General features: G+C 32.6%; 2 protein-coding genes and 1 long non-coding RNA gene across 4 annotated transcripts; 1 reads left to right on the forward strand and 2 right to left on the reverse strand.

Moving 5' to 3' along the window:
• Nucleotides 1–11,423: 11,423 nt before the first annotated feature.
• On the reverse strand, nucleotides 11,424–12,795 carry LOC134250569 (uncharacterized). Its single transcript, XM_062732936.1, has 3 exons — nucleotides 12,544–12,795; nucleotides 11,828–11,941; nucleotides 11,424–11,678 (listed from the first exon to the last, which is right to left on the reverse strand). The coding sequence occupies exons 1-3, from the start codon at nucleotides 12,721–12,723 to the stop codon at nucleotides 11,424–11,426; spliced, it is 549 nt and encodes a 182-aa protein (XP_062588920.1). The 5' UTR covers nucleotides 12,724–12,795.
• LOC134250570 (uncharacterized) lies at nucleotides 11,469–13,457 on the forward strand. Its single transcript, XR_009988522.1, has 4 exons — nucleotides 11,469–11,604; nucleotides 11,854–11,960; nucleotides 12,951–13,110; nucleotides 13,349–13,457. It is a non-coding gene; the product is annotated as an uncharacterized LOC134250570 (long non-coding RNA).
• Nucleotides 13,458–14,849: 1,392 nt separating this feature from the next.
• LOC134250567 (uncharacterized) lies at nucleotides 14,850–17,818 on the reverse strand. Of its 2 annotated transcripts, XR_009988521.1 has the most exons (4): nucleotides 16,960–17,818; nucleotides 16,531–16,750; nucleotides 15,735–15,962; nucleotides 14,850–15,356 (listed from the first exon to the last, which is right to left on the reverse strand). XR_009988521.1 is itself a non-coding variant. In XM_062732933.1 (3 exons), the coding sequence occupies exons 1-3, from the start codon at nucleotides 17,209–17,211 to the stop codon at nucleotides 15,850–15,852; spliced, it is 585 nt and encodes a 194-aa protein (XP_062588917.1). In that variant the 5' UTR covers nucleotides 17,212–17,818; the 3' UTR covers nucleotides 14,850–15,849. The 2 variants fall into 2 exon arrangements, 1 of the variants encoding a protein (XP_062588917.1); XM_062732933.1 differs by having other exon boundaries at nucleotides 14,850–15,962.
• Nucleotides 17,819–27,992: the final 10,174 nt, after the last annotated feature.

Consider the following 27,992-nt stretch of genomic DNA (forward strand, 5'->3'; position numbering starts at 1 on the left):
CCAGTAAAATTATTGGTGAAAGAAGTGTTAGTTATCAAAATGTTATACGTTTTACAGTCTCGTACAGAACATTTTGAAACAGAAGACATGGGATCGGAAAAAGATTTATCCAATATATCTGTAATAGAAACCTTACATTCTTTCAATTTGATGTATGATGTATTGGTTTTATACCAAAACTGGGAATCTGAAGAATGTACATTTGACATACATTCATGTTTAATACGCAGGTAGGTTAAGGTTACAACCAAATATTCTACTTGCCTATATGATATGACGTCATAGTAAGCTATATGACGTGAGGTTTAGAAATAACAATTTCTTAAAATTGATATCTAAGATTGATTCGAGGTCGTAAAAATGAATCAAAATATGCAAAGGCATAATATAAACGGAATTTTGTCGTTCCTGGGCCTCTGTAGTTATCACAGGGGTTACATACCAAACCCGTGACGTCATAACTGTTGATCATGCAGTAACAGAGTGAAAGTGAAATGTAACGAGAATTTATGTAAACAAACACAAGAAATCGGAGTTTAAAAGGATTTAGAATGAATATCATGATGTGATTCTTGTGGGAATAAAGCGTATGAATAAGGTATGGTAATATAATCCTACAATTTCTTCGTAAAATTATTGCAGGAAGGGTGTTTACTTGCCGATCAGCCTTTCCTCTGTCGTTCGTGGCAAAATAGATGCAAAAGTTCAACACTACGCCGCATACCTTGAAACTTAATTTTTGTTTCTATCTAAAGTTCTTATTCTTTTGTTTTTGGAAAGTGCTGCTAGAATCGCATGGTTTACGGGAATTGATGCTTTTTTCAATGTTATGAACAAAATGTAAAAATTTTGGAAAGGTTTCGTCCGAAATTTTTAAATAATTATTTCTATAATAGAACAGTACGATTCTAGCAGCACTTTTCATGGTACAGAGATGTTTTTACATAATTATTATTACAAACTTGAATTAATTATCCCCGGGGCTAGTGTTAAACTTTTCACTTTTTCATTAAGGCATATTTTCTAATTATAGACGTCACGTGGTTACGTCGTGGTGAAGTGCTTCCTGTAGTATAAGTCTCATTGAAATCTATAGAATGTATAATTATAGCAAAAATTTTATCCTTGACTTTTCCGATTGATTAGTGTTACATAATTATAAAAAAAAGTGTTAATTCGCCGAAATGTGATCCATGTGCTGGCTTAAACATACCTGCGTATCCCTGAGGATTATCCGAGGGGCACCAAAAGAATTCCTTTAATCTGTGTTCCTTATAGACTTAAAAGAGTGACGCCTTTTCATACTAGAAAATTAAGAAAATCATATTAATTTTGTAATTCTGACCAAAAGAATAAATAATATGACAAAAAAAAAATTAATAAAGATGAAAATCAGAGATTTCATTTCTGAAAAAAGAGTAAAAACTTTGATAATTACACTCTGCTTGATAATGGTATTTGTATAATCATCATTTTTTAAATTTATTTATTTTCTTTATATTGAAATAATTAATTCATTTATTGATCAATTTATTTATTTATTTCATCTTTTCCTTATACGCTTAAATATTTCTTTCAACGATGAAAAACTAAGCCATAAAACTTTATTTTCTCTTTCTCGAATTATTTATATAGAGGAAAATAAAACAAACATGATTTTATACACGTTTATTTTGATATTGGCGTTTGTTGGTCGTGGCATATTTAAAGCAGCAGGGGGTCGCCAAGCGTAAAAGGGCGACCCCAAATAACAACAAGCAGCAGCAGCAGCATCAGCAAGCAACATGAAAGCATAATATCACATGTACATATAATAAGCATAATAATGGCCGTTCCGGGTATACCGCGAACGGTAATTAACCTTACAATTTAATTTTATGTACATGTATTTTAAAAAAACTTTACAAGTTTACATGTATGTTGTAGGTATCGTTCCGGGTTATCAAACCGCGAACGTTACAAAGGATATTTTAGCAAGCAAAGCACTGTGCATGAAATTTGTTGAAAGCAGTACACATTTTGCACAGCAACTGAGTTTGCTTCAAGTAAGCAAAGCAGACCAATTCATGAATTTGTTGAAAGCAGCACACATTTTCACAGTAAATGAGATTGTTTTAAGCAGCAGCAGCACAATGAATTATAGAATCAGTTGAATGGCTCGGCGCAAACGCCACATGGCCGAAACCTTTAGAATCCATAGGTTTCGGTCACCCCATAAAATGGGGAAGCCGCATTCAACTGACCCACGACCAACCGCCCTAATTTTAACCTATTTACTTGGGAAACTGTAATATCCCCTTAAAAATAACTCGAGACCCCCCATCCCTCCTAAATTTAATACTTCTCTATAATGAGTAGACAGAAAATTTTTATTCAATTGATGTTTTTTAAATGTGTAAAGTTATGAGAACTCAAGCAAATTAAAATTTCATATATTAGCTTACACTGGATTCTTTTATAGCAAAATAATATATATAAAAGATGAAGAATTATATGTGCCAATATGTTAAGAACAATTTATGTGGAGACAAAATATTGTCCCATCACAAAAATGGCAGATCCAGATCATGCAACCCCTCTCATTTCAACAGGAGCATGTATGAATCTACTCTGGCTGGTTTCAAGCAACACTGTACTAGATAAAACCTACTTTACTTACCGTGCAATATTTCTTTGGGAATAAATCATGTTAATTGTATTATTATAGGTTAGCTTTTAAGAAAATTACCTCTCCAGGCTTATAGCGCTCACATGTAATATGTAACTCCCAACAATGACTCCAAATGGGATCTTGAAATTATACTTGATAATAATACTTGATATGCCATCTTTTTAATGTTTATAATAAAACAGAAAATGATCTTTCTTATCATATTTTAATTCTATTTTTAGGAGTTCTTAACTCTATTCTATTATATATTGCTTTTTCAACCAAACTAATCTGTATAACTGAGCAGCCTGTACATCATAAACTGGATATTTCTAGCTACTTAATTATATGTGCCAGGAATATAGTACTTTTTAAAGTTGACTTAATGTCAATTACATATAAATTATATAATATATCTATTAAGATAATATAGTAACTTCTCTACCTAGAAATATGACAGAAACAGGACAAATATTACTAATAAATGACTCATACACATAGCAAAACCCCTTTCCCCTATCAAACTGGCTTGCAAGAATACATGATTACATGACATGTATTTTACTTATCCCTGTTACGTTAGAAAAATTAAAATTAGTGTGTTGCCCTTGTCTGACAGTGCATTATTCTTAAATTACAAACAGTACTGTATATCACTTTCCTAAAAGGTATGGAGAATAAAACAAATTAAAAAATTTTCTTAATTCACCAAAATTGAAAGTGTGATCTTAAGGAAGCACTTTCTTGTTAATAAAGGTTTAATCCATTATACACTGAACCAGTTATCACCTAAAAGTACTGTTCAATTAATGTGAATCATTTTAACTTTAAAGCCTGTTGCTGACAAATAGAATTTTGCCTGTTGATTCTGAATGAATGATATGTTTAAATGGCATGAATCTAATATACATGTAATTAGTGGAAAATTTTGACAAATGCTTTAATTTCTAATGCATTAATAACAATAGTTTTGTATTTTCCTACAATTATTCCCTGACTGAGGCTGTTGGTGAAATTCCAATGGGTTGGATTTATGAATGTTTCTACACGGAGATCTTATAACTAGGGTTTTCCACTGTTTTGTTGAATACAGGATAATTAATGCAATTAAATTTACTCTCCGATTGATGTATCTTGAATGAAATCTATGAGCTTATATCATGCTTATCAAGCTAAGATGTCTGATCACAATACTTAAGACCAAAGAAAATTGCCATTATAAAATACATCACCTTAATTGCCTGATCTTTGTATATTAAAACAGGTGGTGCTAATGAAATCAAATCCAAAATTAAAGTCCTTTAAATAATTGCCTTCTGGCTCATCAATAATTGGCTTCTTGTGAAAATACTGAAACCGATCCAAAATTATGCCTAAGTCATAAAAATACCCATACTACATGTACGATTAGTTTATATTTATGTGTACTTGACTAGATAACCTTGGTACACTGGATCTTGAAATAATAAATCTTATTAATACATGTAAATACTCCAAATCTGTTATACTCCTATGTCATGATAGCCCCATAGCAGCTCGCCCTAGTACATGTAAGTGCATAATACAATTTACTACTCAACATCCTATCCAATTTATACTTTTCTCAAAGACTTCAATTTCCAACCTAAGAGTCAGACACTAATTGTCTAGCAATAAAATTCCCCTTTATTCCCCAAAAGTGAATGAATTGCATGTTTCTCCCCTATTTATGTGTTATGAATTTGTATGTCCTAAGTTAATTTCAGTAATATTTTCAACCCTGGTGTTTTAGTATCAAATCTGATGTAAATATTCCATGAACTTTAAGCTCTAACCAATAAAATAAAATTATCGAGAATAGCTTATATGAATTATTTTAAGTAAAACTACTTATGTAAAGAAATGCTTTAGCTGAAAACAGGCAATCCACTGATAAACTTAAAAGTCAGATATGTGTAAAAAGGCAGACACACTTTCAAGTAAACACAAGTATTAAGGTGCAATATTTTTACCATTATATTTTGTTAATTGTCAAATCCCTTTTATTTAAAGTGGCTTTTATTTATTAACCTTGACAGTAGTTGAGAGAACTAGAATACTAGTAATTGATATTACATGATCCAGTTACTTTTTTCTGGGTCACACAGAACACCAACATACTTACCATAGCTAAAAGAAGAGAATTACTTATTTAAGCAACTGGTTATAGAATACAGCAAATTTTTTTATTTCATGAATTGAGCAATAATTAGTCATTTTCCTTAATTTACAAATCTAATTCCCTAATTTACCCAAACCCCAGATAAATAAAATTATCAATTCCTTTACTTCTAATGGTTATAGCCTTAGAAGTGAAGAATGCATGAACAAGAATAAAATATCCCTAAAATGCTAAAGCGAGTACCCTCGAGTCAGCTTATACTGTCAAATTTATTGTATGACTAATTAAACAAAGAAAAATAACTAGCATATACATAGCTCATCAAGAGCAACTGAGCTACCTTTGATAGGCAATAAATTTGATGAAATCTATGTGATTGCTAAAAGGATCCAAGTGGCAATTAGTTATTATACACTCGAGAAGCACTGAATTTAATTTCAAGAGTGCATTTTCAGTTCAAAATAAAGCATTGGCTTGTCCTGTTGGTTGATTGTGTTGTTTACTGTGGAGGGCATAATTTCCGCCAAATAGGAAATAAGCTTCTTCTGCATGATAATAACATAAAGCCTGATTTATGGCCAACATTACCCTTGTAACTTATAATATTTGATGTTTCCCTGTTAATCATCAAACCTGTAACTGTTATAACTTTGCTTCTGAGCCCCCCCTTTTGTGTTTTAAACAAAATTCGTGCACTTTAATGCAAAATGCATTTTAAAAATACCGTTGTTGTATACACTGAGAATGCTCAATTGAATAAAGCCTGCCAAAATTGATAGACACCGAGTACATTGTATAATGTTTTGATCAGTTTGACTGCTATATTAAGCCATTCTTTTTATATAGGATTTTTATTTTGCAATTGATGCACGATTTATAATTAATTTAAAAACATATAATTAAAAATATTCCTTAATCTGATATATGTTTGCTTGTTAAACTACATGTAAAACATAAACAAGTTTTAATACAAATTACGCCACATGTATGCCGACATAGCAAATTTTTGAAAATTCAATCCAAGAAAATCTCGCATTTTTTCAAAAAAGACTAATCCATCCATGCATCTAATCATCAAATCAGATATTTGCCGATAATATTCAATTAAATATTTTAGAAACAATCGTGATTGAAAGCATATTTTTTAAAAGTTCTGTCTGCTACAAAATTCGTGTACCTTTCGTTTTTGGATCAAGGGCAAAGAGGGAGAATTTGAGATATCCCGATCCCGATCTAATTTATATTCTAGCTAACCCAACTCAAATAGCAGCAACAAAGTTTTCCTCATAAAATAAGTGCATCTATTCTTTAAATTAATAGATGCTATTATGTAATCCTATTCTAGTAAACATAAGAAGAAACTTGGAATACCTCTGTGGGTTCTTCATATTAAAAAAATAATTATAAAAAGAGAGGGTTTCGAATTCACAAAACAGGATACACAATAGAATTTTATAAACGATCTACACGATAAACGGAAAACACGATAAACGGAAAACACGATAAACGAAAAACATGGATACGATAAGTTGCAATGGAATACAGACACGATAGAATAATAAGAATAGCGATGCACAGGTACTGTACATATATCTATACCTAGTGATTAAAATAATGTCCTTGGTTTTTTTTTTCAAGCAAATATGGAATAGATACTTATGTTTAGCCATCAGCATGCGTCCTGTGATATAATTCTGTCGTTAAGCATGCGTCAAAAGTTAATTCAAACCGTATTCCAGTGTTTCTGAAAAATAGGGACACGGACGAATGACTTTATTTGAAGTTTTTGAACCACACATTGCTTAAGTTTTGTTGTTATTTTGAACGAAAGGTACAATGTTTGTTTTGTTTTTTTATGTTACAAAGAAATATTTCAAAAGTCAATTTGTGGAAACTTTATTTTGATTAACTGTATGATCATCGATTCGACAAATCAAAAAATTACCTTTCATCATCTCAATTTCACGAACAATTTAATGATTTTCATAAACTTCTTCCATAAAATGAATCAGATTTAGATTTATTTCGTTTTACAACAAAATGTCGCTTTCATTCGAAGCTACTCCCAATTCAACTTATTGTTCTATTTAAAAGTATGTTGTACATTTGTGCAATAATAGAAAGGTAAAATCATAATTTAGTTATTGAAACTTGAACGATGGTGAACTAGATCGAATGAATGTCGTCTGGCCTTTTCTCCATAGGCTTTCGATTATTAAAGATTTTTTTTGCCAAGGAAGCAGTTTGTGATATTTTTTTGACCAACTTCCGCACGTATCACCTAGGATCTCTTTTTCTCTATATTCAAAGTATTTTTGAATTTTTAATTTGAGATTTGCATTCCTCTTACTTATAGAATATAAAGTTTTATTTCAGGGAAAAAACAGTCAATAACAATTTATTCTAAATTATATATCATATTATAGGGGCTTGTGATCAACACTCGCACCATGCATACATAGATTCATAGATGTGAAAGACGTATATTTTGACAGCTTATAGTAAACGACGATATTTTATGGATAAATAGATGTTATGTTATATTTTTACACTCTTTGAACGCATTTTATTACTTAAAAAAAATCCAAACAACGATTTAATACTATCGCCACGCCGCAAAAAGTATCGTATACATCATACTTCTTCAGGACTTTTATTTGACGTCATAATTACGTCAGTTTAGCGGCTCGGATATGTCCTATTATTGTCTGAGCAGTTCAACATCTTGATCCCAATGAATGGGAAGTGACGTCTTTCTGTTTTTGTATTTTTTTTCATGATTTTATTATCTAACTGAAGCACTACAAAATCTCAGTATAGAATTTTGATAGCGCATAACTGCGCTATCCCCTAAGGTCACATCGTAAAACATATTAAATAAATACAATAAAAAAGCCATTGTCCAAAAAATTGATGGTAGAGTCTCTAAACTGCTCAGAGACTATTTTTTATTTTATTATTCAACACCCCTACAACTGATCCCCCAACCTACCCTCCATAAAGTCATTTCACTATTCAAAAAAAAAAAAAAAAAAAAAAAAAAAAAAAAACAAAATGCTCCCTCAGCGTTAGTTTGATTGGTTATTTTTCTTTTACATGTAGACCAATCTTGAAGGATGCTGCTTCGGCAAGATATTTCCTAGAAAAAGTACAATAGAGTTGTTTAAATAAACAATATTGATTGAAATTTTCACAAGAGAGTTAGATGCCGTGTCTATTGAGAGATATTGACTACTGCAACTATTATCTCAATGATTAATTAAATATTTATATAATTATCTTTTGTTGAGTTTGTGACAGAAGCTATAAAAGATTGAGTTGATTTGTAGTCCAATATCGAAATAGCATGAAAACATGAAAATCTTACAGAATTTTGTTTTTCTTTTGAATACATTCTCACTTACATCAGGAAATTTACAAGACAGTTATTCAAAATTAGTATTCGGTTACAGATTGGACAGAAAGTTGATTAACTCGTATACCGAATATAGACTGTGTAGAAGAATGTTAAAGAACCACGCGTTGTAAATCTGTTAGTTATTACAAGGGAGCCAATTTCTGTGAAATCAGTTATGAAAATAAGACTACTTCCCCAGACAGATACATAGAAGACAAAGGGTGTATCTACAGCTAGAGAGAAGAAGGGGACAAGGTAATACAAGGGTGGATCTATAGAAAGGGGGAAGACTGGGACAATGGGTGGATCTATAGGGAGAGGGAAGACTGGGACAAGGTAAGACAAGGGGTGGATCTATAGGGAGAAGGAAGGCTGGGACAAGGTAAGACAAGGGGTGGATCTATAGGGAGAAGGAAGACTGGGACAAGGTAAGACAAGGGGTTGATCTATACAGAGAGTGGAGACTGGGACAAAAAATACAAGGGGTGGATCTATAGGGAGAGGGAAAACTGGGACAAGGTAAGACAAGGGGTGGATCTATAGGGAGAGAGAAGACTGGGACAAGGTAAGACAAGGAGTGGATCTATAGACAGAGAGAAGACTGGGACAAGGTAAGACAAGGGACGGATCTATAGGGAGAGGGAAGACTGGGACAAGGTAAGACAAGGGGCGGATCTATACAGAGAGGGAAGACTTGGACAAGGTAAGACAAGGGGTGGATTTATAGGGAGGGGGAAGACTGGGACAAGGTAAGACAAGGGACGGATCTATAGGGAGAGGGAAGACTGGGACAAGGTAAGACAAGGGGTGGATTTATAGGGAGGGGGAAGACTGGGACAAGGTAAGACAAGGAGTGGTAGAGAGAGGGAAGACTGGGACAAGGTAAGACAAGGGACGGATCTATAGGGAGAGGGAAGACTGGGACAAGGTAAGACAAGGGGCGGATCTATAGGGAGAGGGAAGACTTGGACAAGGTAAGACAAGGGGTGGATCTATAGGGAGAGGGAAGCCTGGGACAAGGTAAGACAAAGGGGCGGATCTATAGGGGGAGTGAAGACTGAGATAAGGGGTGGATCTATAGGGAGAGGGGAGACTGGGATTTGTTAAACATATTTTATTAGTTAATCATAAAAATTCTTAATTTAAACAATCCAATGTATTTTTTTAAAGTCTTATGAATGTGTAAATTATTTAATTTCACAGCGTGTTTCAAAATCTCGAAAAGAGGATTTTTCCATTAATTACCAAATTAGCCTTTTGGGTTAATCTACGGTAAATTTTGAAACTGGTATACACGCTAATGAAAATAGTAAAAAATGCATGTAAAATGTTCTTTTATAATATTGTCGAAGACAATTTTTACACTGTCCTTTTTAGCATTATCTTAGATTGAAATTTTTGAAACGTTTTATTGCAAGAAATCCAGTGTCGAAATTAAGATTCATTCTCTGTAATGACTTGAAATTTCATATAGGAGCTGTGGCGCGCATTGTCTTAGAATTTCTCTAAACTCTCTATGACAAAAGTCTTTGATACCCTAACCTGAACTAAAATCGGTTAAAACCGGTTGCTATGAGCTATAGTTACAATGGCAGCATGTCTTAAAGTTTGAAAATGGCATTTAAACATTTTTAAACATGTTTAGAGCCCAATAGTAAACGTTTGCGATAAAGCAAGAAATATGGAATGATTGCTCCCTTATGTTAAAGGTTGGATGTTTTCAATGCATCTTTAATGTGATTGGTAAATTAATTATTACGTAAATTATGGTTAAAAGTACTCAAAGTTAAATAAGAATTATGCATTGAATTTTATTATATCATACACATGAAAAAAGCGATTAAAGTATGAAATGTGACGAAACACTATAGAAAAGAGTCTTTTGTGTAACGAGGCCCAATCTAGTTGAAAATTACGAAAACGGAATGATAAAAAATTTTAATTCTTGGAAATATATTTGTATGATATTATGCTAAGAAAAATTAAAATAAAATTTTGTTACCTTGCCTTTATTGTAGTGAAATAGGGGCACTGCTAAGATATGGACCATTTGTCGTGTTTTAATACACAATTACATACTAAAACTCTCCAATAAACAAAGAAATTTACAAAATTAAAAAAATACAAAATGAACATCTTTGTTTTTCACATATTCCATGCATTTTTCATTCTTCTTATAAAAATGAAAAAAAAATTGGAGGTTGCCTTTATTGCAGTGAAAAGGGGACATGACAAAACACAAAATTTGGATTTATTCTATCAAACTACGTATTTGATAAGTCGCAAAGGGTTTTCATAACATCAACAAACGATTGAAATACTGTATTAGTTTTTGAAAAAAAATAATTCTTACATTATGAAATAATTTTCTCGCCATGCTTTATTTTTCTCTCAACACGCGACGTTGTTTTACGTGGAAAAAAGGGGTAGAGGCAGGAGTGGGGTTAAAGGCCACAAAATTACGATTTTTGCTAATATAATGTTGTACCGGTACATGTATATAGAGAAATGAAATATTTCGGGGGGTGCATTTAAATGATTCATAGATATTTTATTTTTCAAAATTGAAGTATTAAAAAGTCTGCAATAAAAAGAGCGTGTATAAACACTTCAACATGTTCAAAATCGTTTACTTTTGGTTGCAGTGTTTTTTTTTTTAAACTCACAAATTGAAATAAAACAAGGTGAAATTAATGAATCTGTAGCAAAGAATTGATCCCTTAAATTTTTTTTACGTTCCAAAGTTGTTTATTAATTCAAACAAATATTTTTAAAAATGCAAGTGATAGAAATGATAGCTTTCAATGCACAGTCTAACGTGCCAGTACCCATTATTGCCGAGTAACGACCATTTTTTCCAGATGTATTTAAAACAGGATGCCCTTTCTATAATATATCTATAATAATCTCTGCAATACTTATTTGCTTAGATGACGCAATATTTAGATTTGAAACAAACCTTTAAAATTAAGCAAAATCGTCTTAAAATAACTCATAGGTCATGACCCTCGGAAACAGGAAGTGCAATACCCATTATTGCCGCTTAGATCTTTTCCCATTTTTAATTAATTAATTACTATTTATCGTCTCAAAGGGATAAAATAAGTTTTAAAAAAAGACAAAGAATTTGGTTTTGTCAAATAAAAAATTTAATAAGCCTGAAATAGCTTAAATTTTTCTTATTTTCAATGATATATGCGCAAAACGCGTTTCCTGTGTCATTTGGGGAGCACGTGTTACTCCTCCAGGAAGACGCGACACTCCTGGCATATGGCTGCTGTGGAAGAAAACGCTTCGTTGTTGTCGAACCCTTGGCAGACATTGTGAAACCACCGATTGCAATGTTCACATAGAAACCAGCCATCTATTTCCCTGTCACAGGTGCTTGTGGATGGAGCCTCCCGGCTGGTACAAAAGGTACAAATAACCAGGTCGTTTTCCTCGACGTCGTCAATTATGGCGGCCAATTCACAGTCTTCATCCAAGTATCTCTGTTTTAAAAGTATAATATCATTGGATTAAAAAAAAGGCTAACGTTATTTTTTAAGAGTTTGGAATTGGGAATCAGAACAACATCATATGTATACTTAATCATGATTGAAAAACACTAAGAATTAATTAAAAAAAAAAAATTCAAGACCTTTGGTTTTTTTGAATGCCTCTTAGGCCTGGACAATGCTGGCAGAATATCCTGTTCACAGTCAAATGGTGGTGGAATGGGGATATCGTCGTTTGAATTGGTGTCCTCACTGTCCTGAAGTGAATAAAAATGAGTAAGTTCAGTTGATTGCATATTTAAAAAAAAAATTTTCTATTGTATTGAAATTAAACCCATCAGACCGGATATCGAATTCAAGACTAGTTAGGCATGATATGAAGGCTGGGTCAATATTTATCAATATATAATAAAGGTGAGAATGGATACACCATACCAATATTTTCTGCTTAGATACAGTTTACAATACATACATTCGAAGATCAGTAATTTCTATTTAAGAAATAAGGTATCATTTTAAAACATCTATCATGGGAAATGAATACAGTTAGTATAACGAGATCAAAGAGCTTCATGGTGAAATTTATTGCTTATGAAACTGTGTTTATATCCTGATAGATTTTAAAAATTATATCTTATAACTTGTTATTACATTTGTGACTTTCTTATATATATTTGCCTGATTATAATTTTTAATTTGTGAAGTTTTTTATTTATTTTTCAAATTAACAAGCACATGTTTAATCCATTGATTGCTCATCGCTCCTTTATGACGTCGATGAGAAATTGCGTCAAATGATTATGAATTTTTAGGGAAATCATTATTCAATGAGAAGTCTTGTTAAGAAAAATCAACTAACTTTTTGTTTTCTCTTGGTGGCTTTCTTAGTTGTTGCTTTTCTTTTTTTGTTTTTCTTTTCCTCCACTTCCTTTCTCCTCATCTCTGCCCGCTCTTTCCTCTCCTTTTGCTTTTTCTTTTTTCTCTCTGCCTCCTCTTCTTTCTGTTCGAGTTGGCTCAATATTTCCTCTCCTGTCGCCATTAAATTTCAATTTATTAGAAATTAAATTGTACTTTCAGATCGTGTACAGATATCAACAGATAAACATGTGATAGAGCTTCATTATATGTGTAACTCTTTCATCAATATAAATAGTTACTTTTGTAAGCATAAGTTGTTTTTATTTAAACATTTTTTTTATTATTAAGTATACCAAAATGTACCTGTAAGAACTCTGGATTTGGTTACAATTCTTCTCTTTTTTTCAGGTGGTTTGATGAAAATGGGCAAGAACAATTATGATAAGTTATAGGGGATGAGGCCCTGTTCAACTAGTGGGTTCTGCTGGACAAAATGGCCACATGCATGGCACAATGCAGGGGGTGCACAACTGGTTTGGTCATCTTTATGTAATGGAAAGAGAAATGAGTAAGCTGTCGGTCATTTTCTTTTTAATTCATATATTTTTTTTTCACAAATAAAGTGAGTTAGATTGGGAGTCAGACAAAGCCTTTTTTTTGCTCTCTCCCTTAGATTAGACGGATAGAGGAATTAAATATTTTCAACCATTGGAATATCGCTGCAAAAATATTCTCAATTTGGTATTTGTCTTTTTCATAAAAACTTCATGTGATGCCAAAGTATATCTATTTGTTTAATTTTTTAGAACATCACCAAATCAATTACCATGGACTACATCATGGTGTGAAACCTGAAGTTTGTCAGGAGGGGCCAGCTGCATCGGATTTAAGGCCTTGGGATCGAAAGGATAAATTCCAGTCTATCTGAAAGCCTCCTTCATATGATGACTAAATGTCTGGTCTACTGCAGAAGATAACACCGGTGCAAATCTAATGAAGATGGAAAGGGAACACTGGTATTAAACATTATGAGATAAGTGTATGCAACCAAGGATAATTCTTTAAAGTCTTTTATAAATGGAAAATAGCCATGATGAGGTGATATTTTAAATTAAAAAATGATTTCTTTGTTACAACGAGGTAGGGCTGAAACGATACGCCCCCTCCACGATACGATACGTATTGCAATACTTGTGTCACAATTCAATTTTTTCAATACGATACAATTTAAGTACGAAACTATTCATAAGGTTAAAGAAAACATATTCAGATTTAAAAAACAAAGGGTAAAAGGTGGTGATACAATAGAAATATACTACCAGGGGTATGCAATTTAAAAACTCAAGTACTAGCCCACGGGCTATAAAGTTACTAGCCCCAAGTAAATAGTTATTAGCCCAAATATAGGGACAAAAATTAAAATAAAACAAATGTTGAAAAAAAATTAATCATTGAAAAAGTCAGGGTACTAAGGTCATCTTTTGAAAATTAAAATTTTATTCTTACTATTAAAATTAAATCATATGAAATTAATGATTATGACAGAAAATTAAAATGAATTTTAAAAAAATATCTGAAGATCTTTCCTTTTCTGATTATTTTGCACTAGCTCATTTAGAATGAAAATAAATTCATTTTGTTTTCATATTAAATCCTTAAATACACTAGAAATATATTTCATGTGAATCACACTGATCTTTCAGTTGATTGAGTGATCGTAAATAATTTAATGAGATATCTGCATGTATTTACAATAAACGGAGGAAATTCGAATTAGGGAAAAAAAAAGATCGTTTTTGGAAGTAAATAAGTCAGGAAGTACTGCAAAATGGAGAAAATTATGGAGATTTATTGACAGTAGGAGCATGTTGCCTGGAAAATATTCACTGGTTGGGAATTTGATAGCAAAAAATGAGTAAAATACCGTTTGTACTTTATGTATTACATACGTAGTTATAATTTTTACTAGCCCGAATTTACTAATTTGTTAATTGCACATCTCTGATACTTGTGGTTCTGTTGATTAAGAACACTTTATTCGTATAAATAATAGCAGAGGCAGCCTTCTCTGAAACTTTACCGTCCCAATTTTCTCCCTCGTGTGTGTCAAACTGTTAAAATAAGATCGAACCCGATCTATTTCAAAGAGTTAACCAAACCCAATTATAAAAAAACGTATCGAACCGAAAATCGAGATGGTGAATTGAAAATTGAACCGAGCACTTATATCGAACAATATCGATATTTCGGTGAATCGTTTCAGCCCTACAACGAGGTATTGGGTATTGGGACACATTAGGTATATAATAAAACCCATCAGACGAGGTTATATAATTTTAATATGTAAGAGAAAACAATAATTTTAATCAGGAATAAAGGAGAAAATTTTCAGTGGTTGTAAATTCCAATTCAGGAAAGAAACTATTATCAGCTTATATTCAGATTTTAAAATTTTTTTCAGGTAGACACCAAAATTGTGTCCTTACTTTGCCTTTCCAATCACCAAGTCTTTCCTGGCATACACAAGGTTGACGGCAGTGTCTGAAAATTTAGTTTTCATGGGCTTAAACAAAGCCACATCCAAGGGCTGTGTTACGTGGGTGGTGTGGGGAGGCAATCCAAATAACTCGACTCCTTCTGCCTTGGCTCGTTGAATGATCTTTAGAGTAAGGTGGCTCTCGTGGTTGTCAAGAATGAGGAGAGATGGACGCTTAGAACAGTTGGGGAGAAAAACAGTCTCAAACCATTTATAAAAAAGGTCACCGTCCATGTACCCATTCGGCGAAGTGCCAAAAAGCCAATCTCTAGGAGCACCTGATAAAGTATGAATATGTTATAAACAAAATTCTGTATTTTAAGAAAACGTATAGTAGATAGAGAATTTGGTATAATTTGTTATAAATGTATGTAAATATGCAAGTTTTTAAAAAATATTTTTAGTATAAATATCTTGTACATGTATTTCTTTCTATATGTACCATTCAAGAATAATAGACAGGTTGATTTGTAAATATTTTTTTGAGTGTAAATGTGTTTCATGTATTTTATAAAAATCAAGGTGTCAATTGGTAAAAGTACTATAGGTGATTGTAAAAATAGTGCAAGTGCTAAGTCCTGATTGTACTTGTGTATTGGATTACATGTACTATTGTTAAAGTAATGCATTTAGTATTATTTTGTTGAACATTTTACCATCTCTGTAACTTCCACTCGGGAAACTATTTTCATAAATTAAGAAAGTTGGCAGGACTTGTCGATTTGCAGCTACACAGATGGTTGCGGTGATATGGCTTGTTGATGAAACGCTTCAGGCATAAGTGTGTTTTCGGACTTTTTCAGCGACAACCTTCTCTCTTTTTTCGCATTTTCCAAAGCCTGTCTCGTCAACATTGAAAATTTGAGAGGGCTTGTCTCTTATGCCTAAGAAAGTGTCAGAACATAATATATACATATATCTTGTATTATTTTATTAACATGAATCTTAAAAATGAAAGAAACTCGAGAGTTTTTTAATCTAGTTTTTTTTTTTGGTTAGAGGAAAATGAAATTCCTTCAACTTGATTCCCTTTTGTTTAAGATTTTCCTTTTCACAAATAAGTCACATTAAATATTTGTTGTCCTTCTTTTTTTTTATTCAGTGGCAAGGAGCTTAAATAGTTGAAATTGTATTACTGTTCACTAGTTGTTGTTGTTTCAATACTAACACAAATATTTGGGACATTTTCCCAACAGTTTTTAAGTGGTCATTGAATAATGATAAGTTTCTTTTTTTATTTGAGTTAATGTTAACAATGCATGCTTTATTTTAGTATTGAAACATTTATTTAGAATTTTTTAACTCAAACATTGATATTGTGCAACTCATTGATTGAAAAGTTTTTCACAAATTAGTGATATTATCATTTGCTGTGTTCTTTCTTTAATTCAGTATCAAGGAGCTTGATCAATTGCATTTGTTTTAATGTTCTCAAGTTTTATTTTTGCTTACCCAAGTCTGTCAGACATTTTTCTAACAGTTGAAAGTGATCCCTCATCACTGTGGAATTTGCCATTCCGTAGCGACCACGGTCAATGGAATCGGGGGTCCTCAACGCTATGTCAGGGTGTCTTTTCAAAAACCCTCTAAACCATTTGTCTGATGGTCCACTTACAGTATTGACATTAATCAGGGAGTTGCCTTCCTTGTCAATGATTTCACGTACAAATGCCTATTTATTTATGGGATAAATTTATCAGGAGTAAACAAATATAACATGGAAACATTTTAATTTCATACTGTATTATATTTTTATTTGTTATTTTATCATCATTTTCATGTTTTTAAAATCAGTATATTTTCATCAATGATGTAAATAGGATTTTTATTGTATTCTGAATTTGTTTTGATTTTTAATCTGGTTTGTATCTTTTATTTCACCTTTATCATTTTTCTTGTTAATGGAAATGCCCTTTCTGCACAGTATTTTATATAATTGACCAAGCTTTCTTCCTGTTTTGTGGTAAGACACCTGTTGGGATATCCTTTCATTACATGTTTTTGTCTGTATCTTAGGGTTCTCACTGGAATGTTGTATTTCTTTGATGCCTTTTCTGCTGAAATTTTATTTTTTCTCATATCCTCTAAAGCACTCATTAGCTGTGTGTTTGTGTAATTTTTCCTTTTCCTCATCTTTATAAATAAAAAGATAATTGCCACTTGTTTGTGTTAAATAAAAAAAAAGAAAAAAAAAGAAAGAAAAAGCAGCGTTGAACAAGAGGAACAACTGCTGCCGAAGAAATGTAAGAGTAATGCCCCTTTTTTTGAAGACAGGTGCGAGATGGGGTGGATCTTTGATCCACTTCCGGTAAAAGAAAATATGGCGTCGCACAGCAAGCAGACGCTTCGTACTCTTTGTGAATAATTCTGTTAATTACTTTAATTGGAAGCAATTACTTTAATATTTTTATATCGTATCATTTCAAGAAGGGAAATATGTAAAGGATTTAAACTTGAACCGAGCTTGACCTGTCATCAAATGGGATATTTAGTCTAAATTTTCATGACATGTGCTGTCGCACGAATGCTAATGGATGTGTTTTCAAAGGCTTACCTTATCTACGGTAAGTTTTCTTTATCTTTCGCCTTTATTCCTTTCTACTCAACGGTAGGTGACTTGAGAATATGACGTAATTTATGTATTTTACGTCATAATTAAAAAGAACAACAAATTGGCGGATTTTTAATTGATTTTATTAGTTTCGGCAATAATGGGTACTCGGCAATAATGGGTACTGGCACGTTATATAGAGCAACCAGGTAAGCAAGATCAGCGAAACATTTTAGCGCAATTTGACGTCATTTTAATTGTGACGTTATTGTGTTCAATTGTGACGGCAGTCAAGGGTATTGTGACGTGCCTGAGTCGAAGCTGTGTTAAAAGATATGCGCAGATCAAGTAGATCGGGCCTCATTAAACTATATACAAAGAGCAATACTAGTATCTCATTTTGGTTGGTAATAGTTAGCAAAGTTTTAATATCTCAAAGAGCCGTCAAATTTACAATCATTATGTTTACTGTAAACCATCTTTTATTCGCGTGCGAGAATTTTTTTCGAAGTTCGTGAGAGTCTGGTAAATATTTCTCGCCGCGAATCAATCCTTAAAGTGTCTTTGCCTATAAACAACGGATTGAAAAAGCTTGATCGCGAAATTTAAGCTAACAACTGATGATCAATTTCAAAAGGTATTTGTGTGGTTCAAATTTTATCCATTTGAAAAAATTCTAATCAGGTTCTTTAAATAGCACGTTGCTATTGATTTAAGCAGAGAATATATGCTTAATTTTTTTTAAATTATTTTGTTTGCTTAGGTACATTCCAGTAAATGTAGCTTCAACTTAAATGAAACTGAGCTGACTTTTAATTTTGACCATCACCCAATTCTCAAACTGGGTGCAAAAAGCTGGTTTAAATTGATTTAAGTTTTTAAACAGCTGTTTAGGGGAAAAGTGTAGGATTACACAAATCTACATACATGTGTTCAAAGAGGGCAATGAGTTAAAACATCGATATCACCTTGCAAAGAGCATATCTTTAATTCAAAGCAGAATTCAACACCGATCATCACACAGCTAATCAAAACCCCTTTTCGCACACAGGGCTGTTAAACAGTGTATATACTCCCAAAATCCAATGCAAAAAACAACTAGATGCTGTCATGAGACAGTAATACCCACACTAAGGTGTTTGCCTCTAAATACACGCTCCTACATATTGGGCGGCTTTCCAAGGAAAAAGTCAAAATCTATAATTTACATGTATTCATCAAATTGAGTATGAAATTCTCAGACCCTGTGACCTATAACTCAGAACCTCTTATATTCATTTTACATGCTTAATTCATTATATACCAGTTTGAATTCTATTAATGATGTAAATTAGATTTTGATAAATGTTTTGCTCATAATAGGACCTTTTTAAATTTACTACCCCCCTCCCCCCCTCGACACCACAATCACACAGCACATACTTTTTGGAATAGGCTAGATGGAAAAGTATTGTTAAAACATCGTTTGTTTTGAATTAATTTAAATTTGTTCTTGTACTATACATGTTAACATGTAAATTTCTACATCACATCACGTTGCGTCACCCATTATCATATTTTTAGATTAAACGCCATTCGGCACACCTCGGCCGATTCCCACTTCATCTGATAAGGTGACGGAATCGACGAAGGTTTGTCGAATGGAATAGCATTAGCACATGATGCTGCAGTCAGCTGGTGTGCATTGGATTAATTATGTTCCCCAAACGAAGTTGGGGAACATATTGTTTTTACTCTGTTTCTTATTAAGGTCTTCCGTCTCCAACGGAAGACCTTCTTGTTATTCTTCGGTTTCTTTTTCCCTATTATTATTATTATTAAGGTCTTCCGTCTCCAACGGAAGACCTTCTTGTTATTCTTCGGTTTCTTTTTCCCTATTATTATTATTATTATTATTATTTTTCTTACCGATTTTGTGCAAGCGATTTCTCGTAAACTACTGGGCCGATTTTCATGAAACTTTCACATCTGATTGGAACTGATCTGAACCTTATTGGAAATTTTTTTCGTTGACGCCGTCACTTCCGGTCGTGCGATATGGACAATTTCCTTATTTTAAAATGCAATTTTGTCTTGATTTAGTAGCGAAAACTGCTTAAGATATGAACTGAAGATTAATTGGAGATGATAGTTCATGACTTATAGCGTTGCAGAATCGCCTTTTCGTGCGTCGTCATTACTTCCGGTCGATACCGGAAACGAATTTAAGAAACGTAATTTTTCAATTTTTCTTTTTTAATATTTTTGTTTTAGAATTGAATAGAGACCCTTTTGCAGAAGCGAAATATGTAATTTGTTTGAAAATCGAAAAAGCCAATCTCGAGATATATGCATTTGAAAACGCGAAGCGGCGATCTCAATGGCTAAATGGTTAGCGCGTTGGATTGTCACGCGGGCGACACGGGTTCGATCCCCCATGTGACCAAAAAATTTTATCATTTTTTCTGCTCGATATTTCGATATTTTTAAATTTTAAACCAATTGGAACAATATTTTATAAACTTTTAAGCATATCTTGCGTAATAAGGGGTCACAAGGGGCCAGAATATCACATCTTTGACGCTTTATATCTCAAAAAGGGGGAATATTTTGATAAGCAATATTGAACAAAAGATGGTCAGAATAATGTTCTAAACAATATGCATACTTTGAATTTTTGTAAAACGGCCCCATTAAGGACTTGTAGGAGTGGCCCCTCAATATTTTCATTGAGCATATCTCCACAACGAATAGAAATCTCTGAATAAGTGTTGAACAAAAAATCTTCAAAATCACAAGACCTTTCATTTGATATCAAGAAAATGGGGCTGACCCCTCAAAGTAGGGGCTCAGAGGGGCCAAAAGTCTTTTATCTATAACTCTCTAAAGATCAATATTTTGTTATACATTACTGAAGGAAAAGTGTTTATCTTAACGATTTGCAACAATATATGATGATATTTTAATAATATATTACGTAATTAGGGGTCACAAGGGGCCAGAATGTCACATCTTTGACGCTTTATATCTCAAAAAGGGGGAATATTTTGATAAGCAATATTGAACAAAAGATGGTCAGAATAATGTTCTAAACAATATTCATACTTTGAATTTTTGTAAAACGGCCCCATTAAGGACTTGTAGGAGTGGCCCCTAAATAATTCCACTTAACATATCTCCACAACAAAAAGAAATTTCTGAATAATTGTTGAACAAAAAATCTTCAAAATCACAAGACCTTTCATTTAATATCAAGAAAAAGGGGCTGACCCCTCAAATTAGGGGCTCAGAGGGGCCAAAAGTCTTTTATCTATAACTCTCTAACGATCAATATTTTGTTATACATTACTGAAGGAAAAGTGTTTATCTTAACGATTTGCAACAATATATGATGATATTTTAATAATATATTACGTAATTAGGGGTCACAAGGGGCCAGAATGTCACATCTTTGACGCTTTATATCTCAAAAAGGGGGAATATTTTGATAAGCAATATTGAACAAAAGATGGTCAGAATAATGTTCTAAACAATATGCATACTTTGTATTTTTGTAAAACGGCCCCATTAAGGACTTGTAGGAGTGGCCCCTAAATAATTCCACTTAACATATCTCCACAAAAAAAGAATCTCTGAATAATTGTTGAACAAAAAATCTTCAAAATCACAAGACCTTTCATTTAATATCAAGAAAAAGGGGCTGACCCCTCAAATTAGGGGCTCAGAGGGGCCAAAAGTCTTTTATCTATAACTCTCTAATGATCAATAATTTTGTTATACATTACTGAGGCCAAAGTATTCATCTTAACGATTTGCAACAATATATAATAATATATTTTTATCATATGTTACGTAATTAGGGGTCGCAAGGGACCAAAATGCTATATTTTTTATGCTTTATGTCTCGAAAAGGGGGAGTATTTCATAAGCCTTATCAAACAAAAGATGTTCAGAATATCGTGATAAAAATGAGAAACTTTAACTTTAACTAGGGAAAACTCAATGTCATTCTCTTTAAACAAATATCTCAGTCAAAATCACATCTCATCTTATCTAGAAATTCAACGGAAGACCTACTCGTTGCTCGCAACGAGATCTCATCTAGTTATTATTATTTTTCTTACCGATTTTGTGCACGCGATTTCTCGTAAACTACTGGACCGATTCTCATGAAACTTTAACATCTGATAGGTACTGATCTGAACCTTATTGGAAATTTTTTTCGTTGATGACATCACTTCCGGTCGTGAGATATGGACAATTTTCTGATTTTAAAATGCAATTTTGTCTTGATTACTTAGCGAAAACTGCTTAAGATATGAAGCTAAGATTAATTGGAGATGATAGTTCATGATTTATAGCGTTGCAGAATCGCCTTTTCGTGCGTTGTCAATACTTCCGGTCGAAACCGGAAGCGAATTCAAAAAACGCAATTTTTCAAGTTTTCTTTTTTAATATTTTGATATTAGAATTGAATAAAGACCCCTTTTCTGAATCCAAATATGTAATTTGTTTGAAAATCGAACAAGCCAATCTCGAGATATTAGCATTTGAAAACGCGAAGCGGCGATCCCGATGGCCGAATGGTTAGCGCGTTGGATTGTCACGCGGGCGACCCGGGTTCGATCCCGCTTGTGACCAAAAAATTTTATCACTTTTTCTGCTCGATTTTTCGATTTTTATTAATTTTAGACTATTTGCAAAAACATATTTTCAACTTTTAAGTATATCTTACGTAATGAGGGGTCACAAGGGGCCAGAATGCTAAATCTTTGACACTTCATATTTTGAAAAGAGCGAATATTTTGATAAGCAATATTGAACAAATGTTGGTCAGAATAATAGTTTAAACAATATGCAAACTTTGAATTTTTGTAAAATGGCCCCATTAAGTGCTTGTAGGGGTGGCCCCTAAATATTTATATTAAGTATATCTTCTAAACAAACAGAAATCTCTGAATAGTTGTAGAACAAAAAGTCTTTGAAATCACAAGACCTTTCGTTTGATATCAAGAAAAAGGGGCTGACTCCTCAAATTAGGGGCTCAGAAGGGCCAGAAGTCTTTCATCTTTAACTCTTTAATGATCAATATTTTGTGATACATTACGGAAGAAAAGTTGTTCATATTAACGATTTGCAACAATATATTACACTATTTTGGTCATATGTTACGTAATTAGGGGTCACGAGGGGCCAGAATGCGAAATCTTTGACGCTTCATATCTCGAAAAGGGGAAATATTTTGATAAGCAATATTGAACAAAAGTTGGTCAAAATAATGATCTAAACAATATGCATACTTTGAATTTTTGTAAAATGGCCCCATTAGGGACTTGTAGGGGTGGCCCATAAATATTTATATCAAGTATATCTTCTTAACAAAAAGAAATCTCTGAATAGTTGTAGAACAAAAAGTCTTTGAAATCACAAGACCTTTCGTTTAAAATCAAGAAAAAGGGGCTGACTTCTCAAATTAGGGGCTCAGAGGGGCCAGAAGTCTTTCATCTTTAACTCTTTAATGATCGATATTTTGTGATACATTACAGAAGTAAAGTTGCTCATATTAATGATTTGCAACAATATATTACAATATTTTGGTCATATGTAACGTAATTAGGGGTCACAAGGGGCCAGAATGCTCATTCTTTGACGCTTCATATCTCAAAAAGGGGGAAAAATTTGATAAGCAATATTGAACAAAAGATGGTCAGAATAATAGTCTAAACAATATGCAAACTTTGAATTTTTGTAAAATGGCCCCATTAAGGACTTGTAGGGGTGGCCCCTAAATATTTATATAAAGCACATCTCCTAAACGAAAAGAAATCTCTGAATAGTTGTAGAACAAAAAGTCTTTGAAATCACAAGACCTTTCGTTTCATATCAAGAAAATGGGCCTGACCCCTCAAATTAGGGGCTCAGAGGGGCCAAAAGTATTTTATCTATAACTCTGTAATGATCAATATTCTGTTTAACATTACTGAAGCAAAAGTATTTATCTTCAAGGATTTGCAACAATATATGATAACATTTTGATATGTTATGTAATTAGGGGTCAGAAGGGACCAGATCGTAAAATCTTTGATGCTTTATATCTCGAAAAGCAGAAATATTTTGATAAGCAATATTAAAAAAAAGATATCAAGCAAGAATAATGTTCTAAGCAATATGCATACTTTGAATTTGTGTAAAACGGCCCCATTGAGGACTTGTAGGAATGACCCTTAAAAATATTTTTATTTAACATATCTCCACAACAAATAGAAGATTCTGAATAAGTCTTGAACAAAAAATCTTCAAAATCACAAGACCTTTCATTTAATATGAAGAAAAAGGGGCTGACTTCTTAAATTAGGGGCTTAGATGGGTTAAAAGTATTTCATCTTCAACTCTTTCATGATCGATGTTTTTTTATAAGTATCCATTATGAGAAGCAAAGATATTCATCTTAATGATTTGCAACAATACATTATAAAGTTTTGATCATATGTTACGTAATAAGTGGTTGCAAGGTGCCAAAATGCTACATCTTTCATGCTTTATATCTCGAAAAGATGGGGTATTTTTATAAGCCATATTGAACAAAAGATGTTCAGAATATTGTGATAAAAATCAGAAACTTAAAAAGAAATGAAGGAAAACTTAATGTCATTCTCTTTTAACGAATATCTCAGTCAAAATCACATCTCATCTTATCGAGAAATTCAACGGAAGACCTACTCGTTGCTCGCAACGAGATCTCATCTAGTTATTATTATTAAGGTCTTCCGTTTCTTTTTCTTTTTCTTATTTTTTTTTTCCCCTTTTCTATTTTTGACAATTTCTCATAGATGACTGGATAGATTCTCATGAAATTTTCAGGGATGATAGAGAGTCAAAATATCTTTAAAATGTAACTTTCACTTTGTTTTAATGCACTTCCGGTCGTCAGATATGTCCAATTTCCGCTTTTTTCAAAAAGATTTTGTCCTGGTCATATCTCAGAAACGGTTAGAGATGAAGACATCAAACTTATAGGAGTAATAGATCATGATTAGTAGGCATGTCCATTTGGGTTAAGATCGTCCGCCGTCGCTTCCGGTCGTCACAGGAAGTGATCAAAGAAATCGAAAATTTCAACTTTTCTTTAATGAAACTTTTTTTGCATCACATTATAGCATCTTATTTGTAGTTTCGAAATATATCAGTCCCACCGGAAACAAAAACGACAACTTCCGGTTATGAGAGAAAAACTGCATATTTTCTGTATTTTTCTTTCCCATAAATATTTTTTATAGATAAAGTATTTGTTATGATTTTTGGATATGTTATTTAGACTGAAAATGACTACAGTAACGTCAAATATCTTTGTAAAATTCACTTCCGGTCGCGTGATTTCCTGTCCTCAAAATGAGAAGTTATCATAGCTAGATCTCGTTAACGGTTAGAGATTAAGACACCAAACTTAAATAAGTGGTAGATCATGATAAGTAGGCAAATTCAGTTGGAATAAGACCGTCAGCCGTCACTTCCGGTCGTCACAGGAAGTGATCTAAGAAATCAAAAATTTCAACTTTTCTTTAATGAAACTTTTTTTGCATCACATTATAGCATTTAATTTGTAGTTTCAAAATATATCAGTCTTACCGGAAACAACAACGACAACATCCGGTTATAAGAGAAAAACTACATGATTTGAGTATTTTTCTTTCCCATAAATACTTTTTATAGATAAAGTATTTGTAATGATCTTTAGATATGTTATGCAGACTGCAAACGTCTACAGTAATGTATAATATCTCAGTAAAATTCACTTCCGGTCGCGTGATTTCCTGTCCTCAAAATGAGAAGTTATCATAGCTAGATCTCGTAAACAGTAAAAGATTAAGACACTAAACTTAAATAAGTGGTAGATCATGATAAGTAGGCAAATTCAGTTGGAATAAGACCGTCAGCCGTCACTTCCGGTCGTCACAGGAAGTGATCTAAGAAATAAAAAATTTCAACTTTTCTTTAATGAAACTTTTTTTGCATCACATTATAGCATTTAATTTGTAGTTTCAAAATATATCAGTCTTACCGGAAACAACAACGACAACTTCCGGTTATAAGAGAAAAACTACATGATTTGAGTATTTTTCTTTCCCATAAATACTTTTTATAGATAAAGTATTTGTAATGATCTTTAGATATGTTATGCAGACTGCAAACGTCTACAGTAATGTATAATATCTCAGTAAAATTCACTTCCGGTCGCGTGATTTCCTGTCCTCAAAATGAGAAGTTATCATAGCTAGATCTCGTAAACAGTAAAAGATTAAGACACCAAACTTATATGAGTAATAGATCTTGATTCGTAGGCAAAACCATTAGGGGTAAGATTGTCTGCCGTCACTTCCGGTCGTCATAGGAAGTGATCAAAGAAATCGAAAAAATCAACTTTTCATTTTTGAAACTTATTTTGCATCACATTATAGCATCTTATTTGAAGTTTCGAAATGTATCAGTCCCAACGGAAACAAAAATGACAACTTCCGGTTAAAAGAGAAAAACTACATAATTTGAGTATCTTTCTTTCCCTTAAAATTTTGTATAGTTAAAGTATTTGTAATGATTTTTAGATATGTTATCCAGACTGCAAATGTCTACAGTAAAGTCTAATATCTCAGTAAAATTCACTTCCGGTCGCGTGACTTCCTGTCCTCAAAATCAGAAGTTATCATAGCTAGATCTCGTTAACGGTAAGAGATTAAGACACCAAATTAATAGGGATGGTAGACCTTGATGAGTAGACACATCCTTTGAGTTTAAGATCGTCCGCCGTCACTTCTGGTTATCACAGGAAGTTATCAAATAAATCAAAATTTTAAACTTTTCTTTATGGAATCTTTCTTAGTATTACCTTATAGCATCTTACTTGTAGTTTCGAGATATGTAGTCCCACTGGAAACAAAAACAACGACTTCCAATTATGAGAGAAAAACTGCATAAATTGAGTATCGTACTATCCCATAAATGTCTTTTATAAAAAAAAAAAAAGTATTTGAAATGATTTTGGGACGTTTTATTCAGACTGCAAATGTCTAGAGTAATCTCAAATATCTTCTTTTAAAATTTACTTTCTTCAGGTCACGTGATTTCTTGTCCTAAAAATGAGACCTTTGACCCTTACTCAAAAAGTAATAAAGAAATATTCATTACCTTTATCTAGATTCAGCTTCAAGTGTTAATCTCAAGTTTACCTCTCTCTCTCTCTCTCTCTCTCTCTCTCTCTCTGATGACTTTGACCTTGATAAATGACCTTGACCTTTGACCCCATTGACCCAAAGGTCACAATCAAGCTTAAGTATGTGGAGGTATTAACAACTCTCATTTTAACAAATGCTTATAAGATACGCCCCCCTCCCGTCCCTTAAAAAAAATCAATAGCAACATAGAAAAAACTCCTACCTCTGAAAAGACACCACAGATCGACATAAGATTAAGGATTTGAGTAGAAGACACCTTAAAGAAAGTGTCCTAAGAGTTTTACGGTGAGTCTCTTGAGTATAATGAAATTCTACGGATTATCGGCAAAAACTGCATTTTTTTCTGTCTGAAATTTAAATTCTGATGGGCATAAAATGAATTAAAGCTTGTATTGGCTATTTCTTCATTTATTGTTAATATCATTCGATTCTCCTGCTCTAATACGACATTTTAATACCAAGTATTCTAGCTTTCTTTGGTATGTTTAATTTATTTCAATTTTATTTAGATTTCATATTAACTGAATGAATCTTGATTTCATTTGAAATTTGATTTTTTTTTCTAGAATAACACAATCTTATAAGAAATAGCGACTTTCAGCATAATAAAAAGCAGTACACGTTTCTTCCCTGTGTTTTCCATCTAGAAATACATGTTTGGAATTTTATTTATGCTACTTACAATGAATTTAATCCACACACATATTCCATTACCTATTTCGGTCAGGAATGTTAAAATCCGAATCCGATTCTCCGTTTTCCTTTTCTATAATTACAAACTGCCTTGCATCTCTCGCTCATGTTTCTCACATGCTCTTAAATAATTTATCGCCATTCATTTCAAACATAAAACAACTCAAATCGGATATTTTTCAAACATCTCTTTAATACATGTATAATGCACATATGATGCAGGTACACATGGGACATTTCACAACGTTTTCACTTACGCTTCTGTCTTGATGCGCAGATCAAATGCATGTTATTCATATTAATAGGTATATCATAATTTTAATCAGACCCTACCCCTTACATCTTAACTTGAAAACAATCTAATTCAAGCTCATATGTACACATAGGAGCGTGTTACAATATTTTTAACGTGCTCTCTTTTCGTGATCAATGAAATCGTGGTTATCCCCGAGTCGACTACAAAC

The sequence above is a fragment of the Saccostrea cucullata genome, unplaced genomic scaffold (genome assembly GCF_032062105.1).
Source record: "Saccostrea cucullata isolate Sc308-1 unplaced genomic scaffold, CSIRO_AGI_Scuc_v1 ctg7159, whole genome shotgun sequence".
NCBI lineage: Eukaryota > Metazoa > Mollusca > Bivalvia > Ostreida > Ostreidae > Saccostrea > Saccostrea cuccullata.

Bases quoted from the DNA above. Each gene is read 5' to 3' on its own strand.
- LOC134250569 (XM_062732936.1), bottom strand. From the start codon at position 12,723: ATGGCGACAGGAGAGGAAATATTGAGCCAACTCGAACAGAAAGAAGAG. The intron at 11,942-12,543 runs GTTAGTTGATTT...TATTCACTTCAG, and splicing joins CCACCAAGAGAAAACAAAAA to GACAGTGAGGACACCAATTC. The intron at 11,679-11,827 runs GTCTTGAATTTT...CTTTTAAAACAG, and splicing joins GGCATTCAAAAAAACCAAAG to AGATACTTGGATGAAGACTG.
- LOC134250567 (XM_062732933.1), bottom strand. From the start codon at position 17,211: ATGAGGAAAAGGAAAAATTACACAAACACACAGCTAATGAGTGCTTTA. The intron at 16,751-16,959 runs GTGAAATAAAAG...ATAAATAAATAG, and splicing joins TAACAAGAAAAATGATAAAG to GCATTTGTACGTGAAATCAT. The intron at 15,963-16,530 runs GTAAGCAAAAAT...ACACTTTCTTAG, and splicing joins AAAATGTCTGACAGACTTGG to GCATAAGAGACAAGCCCTCT.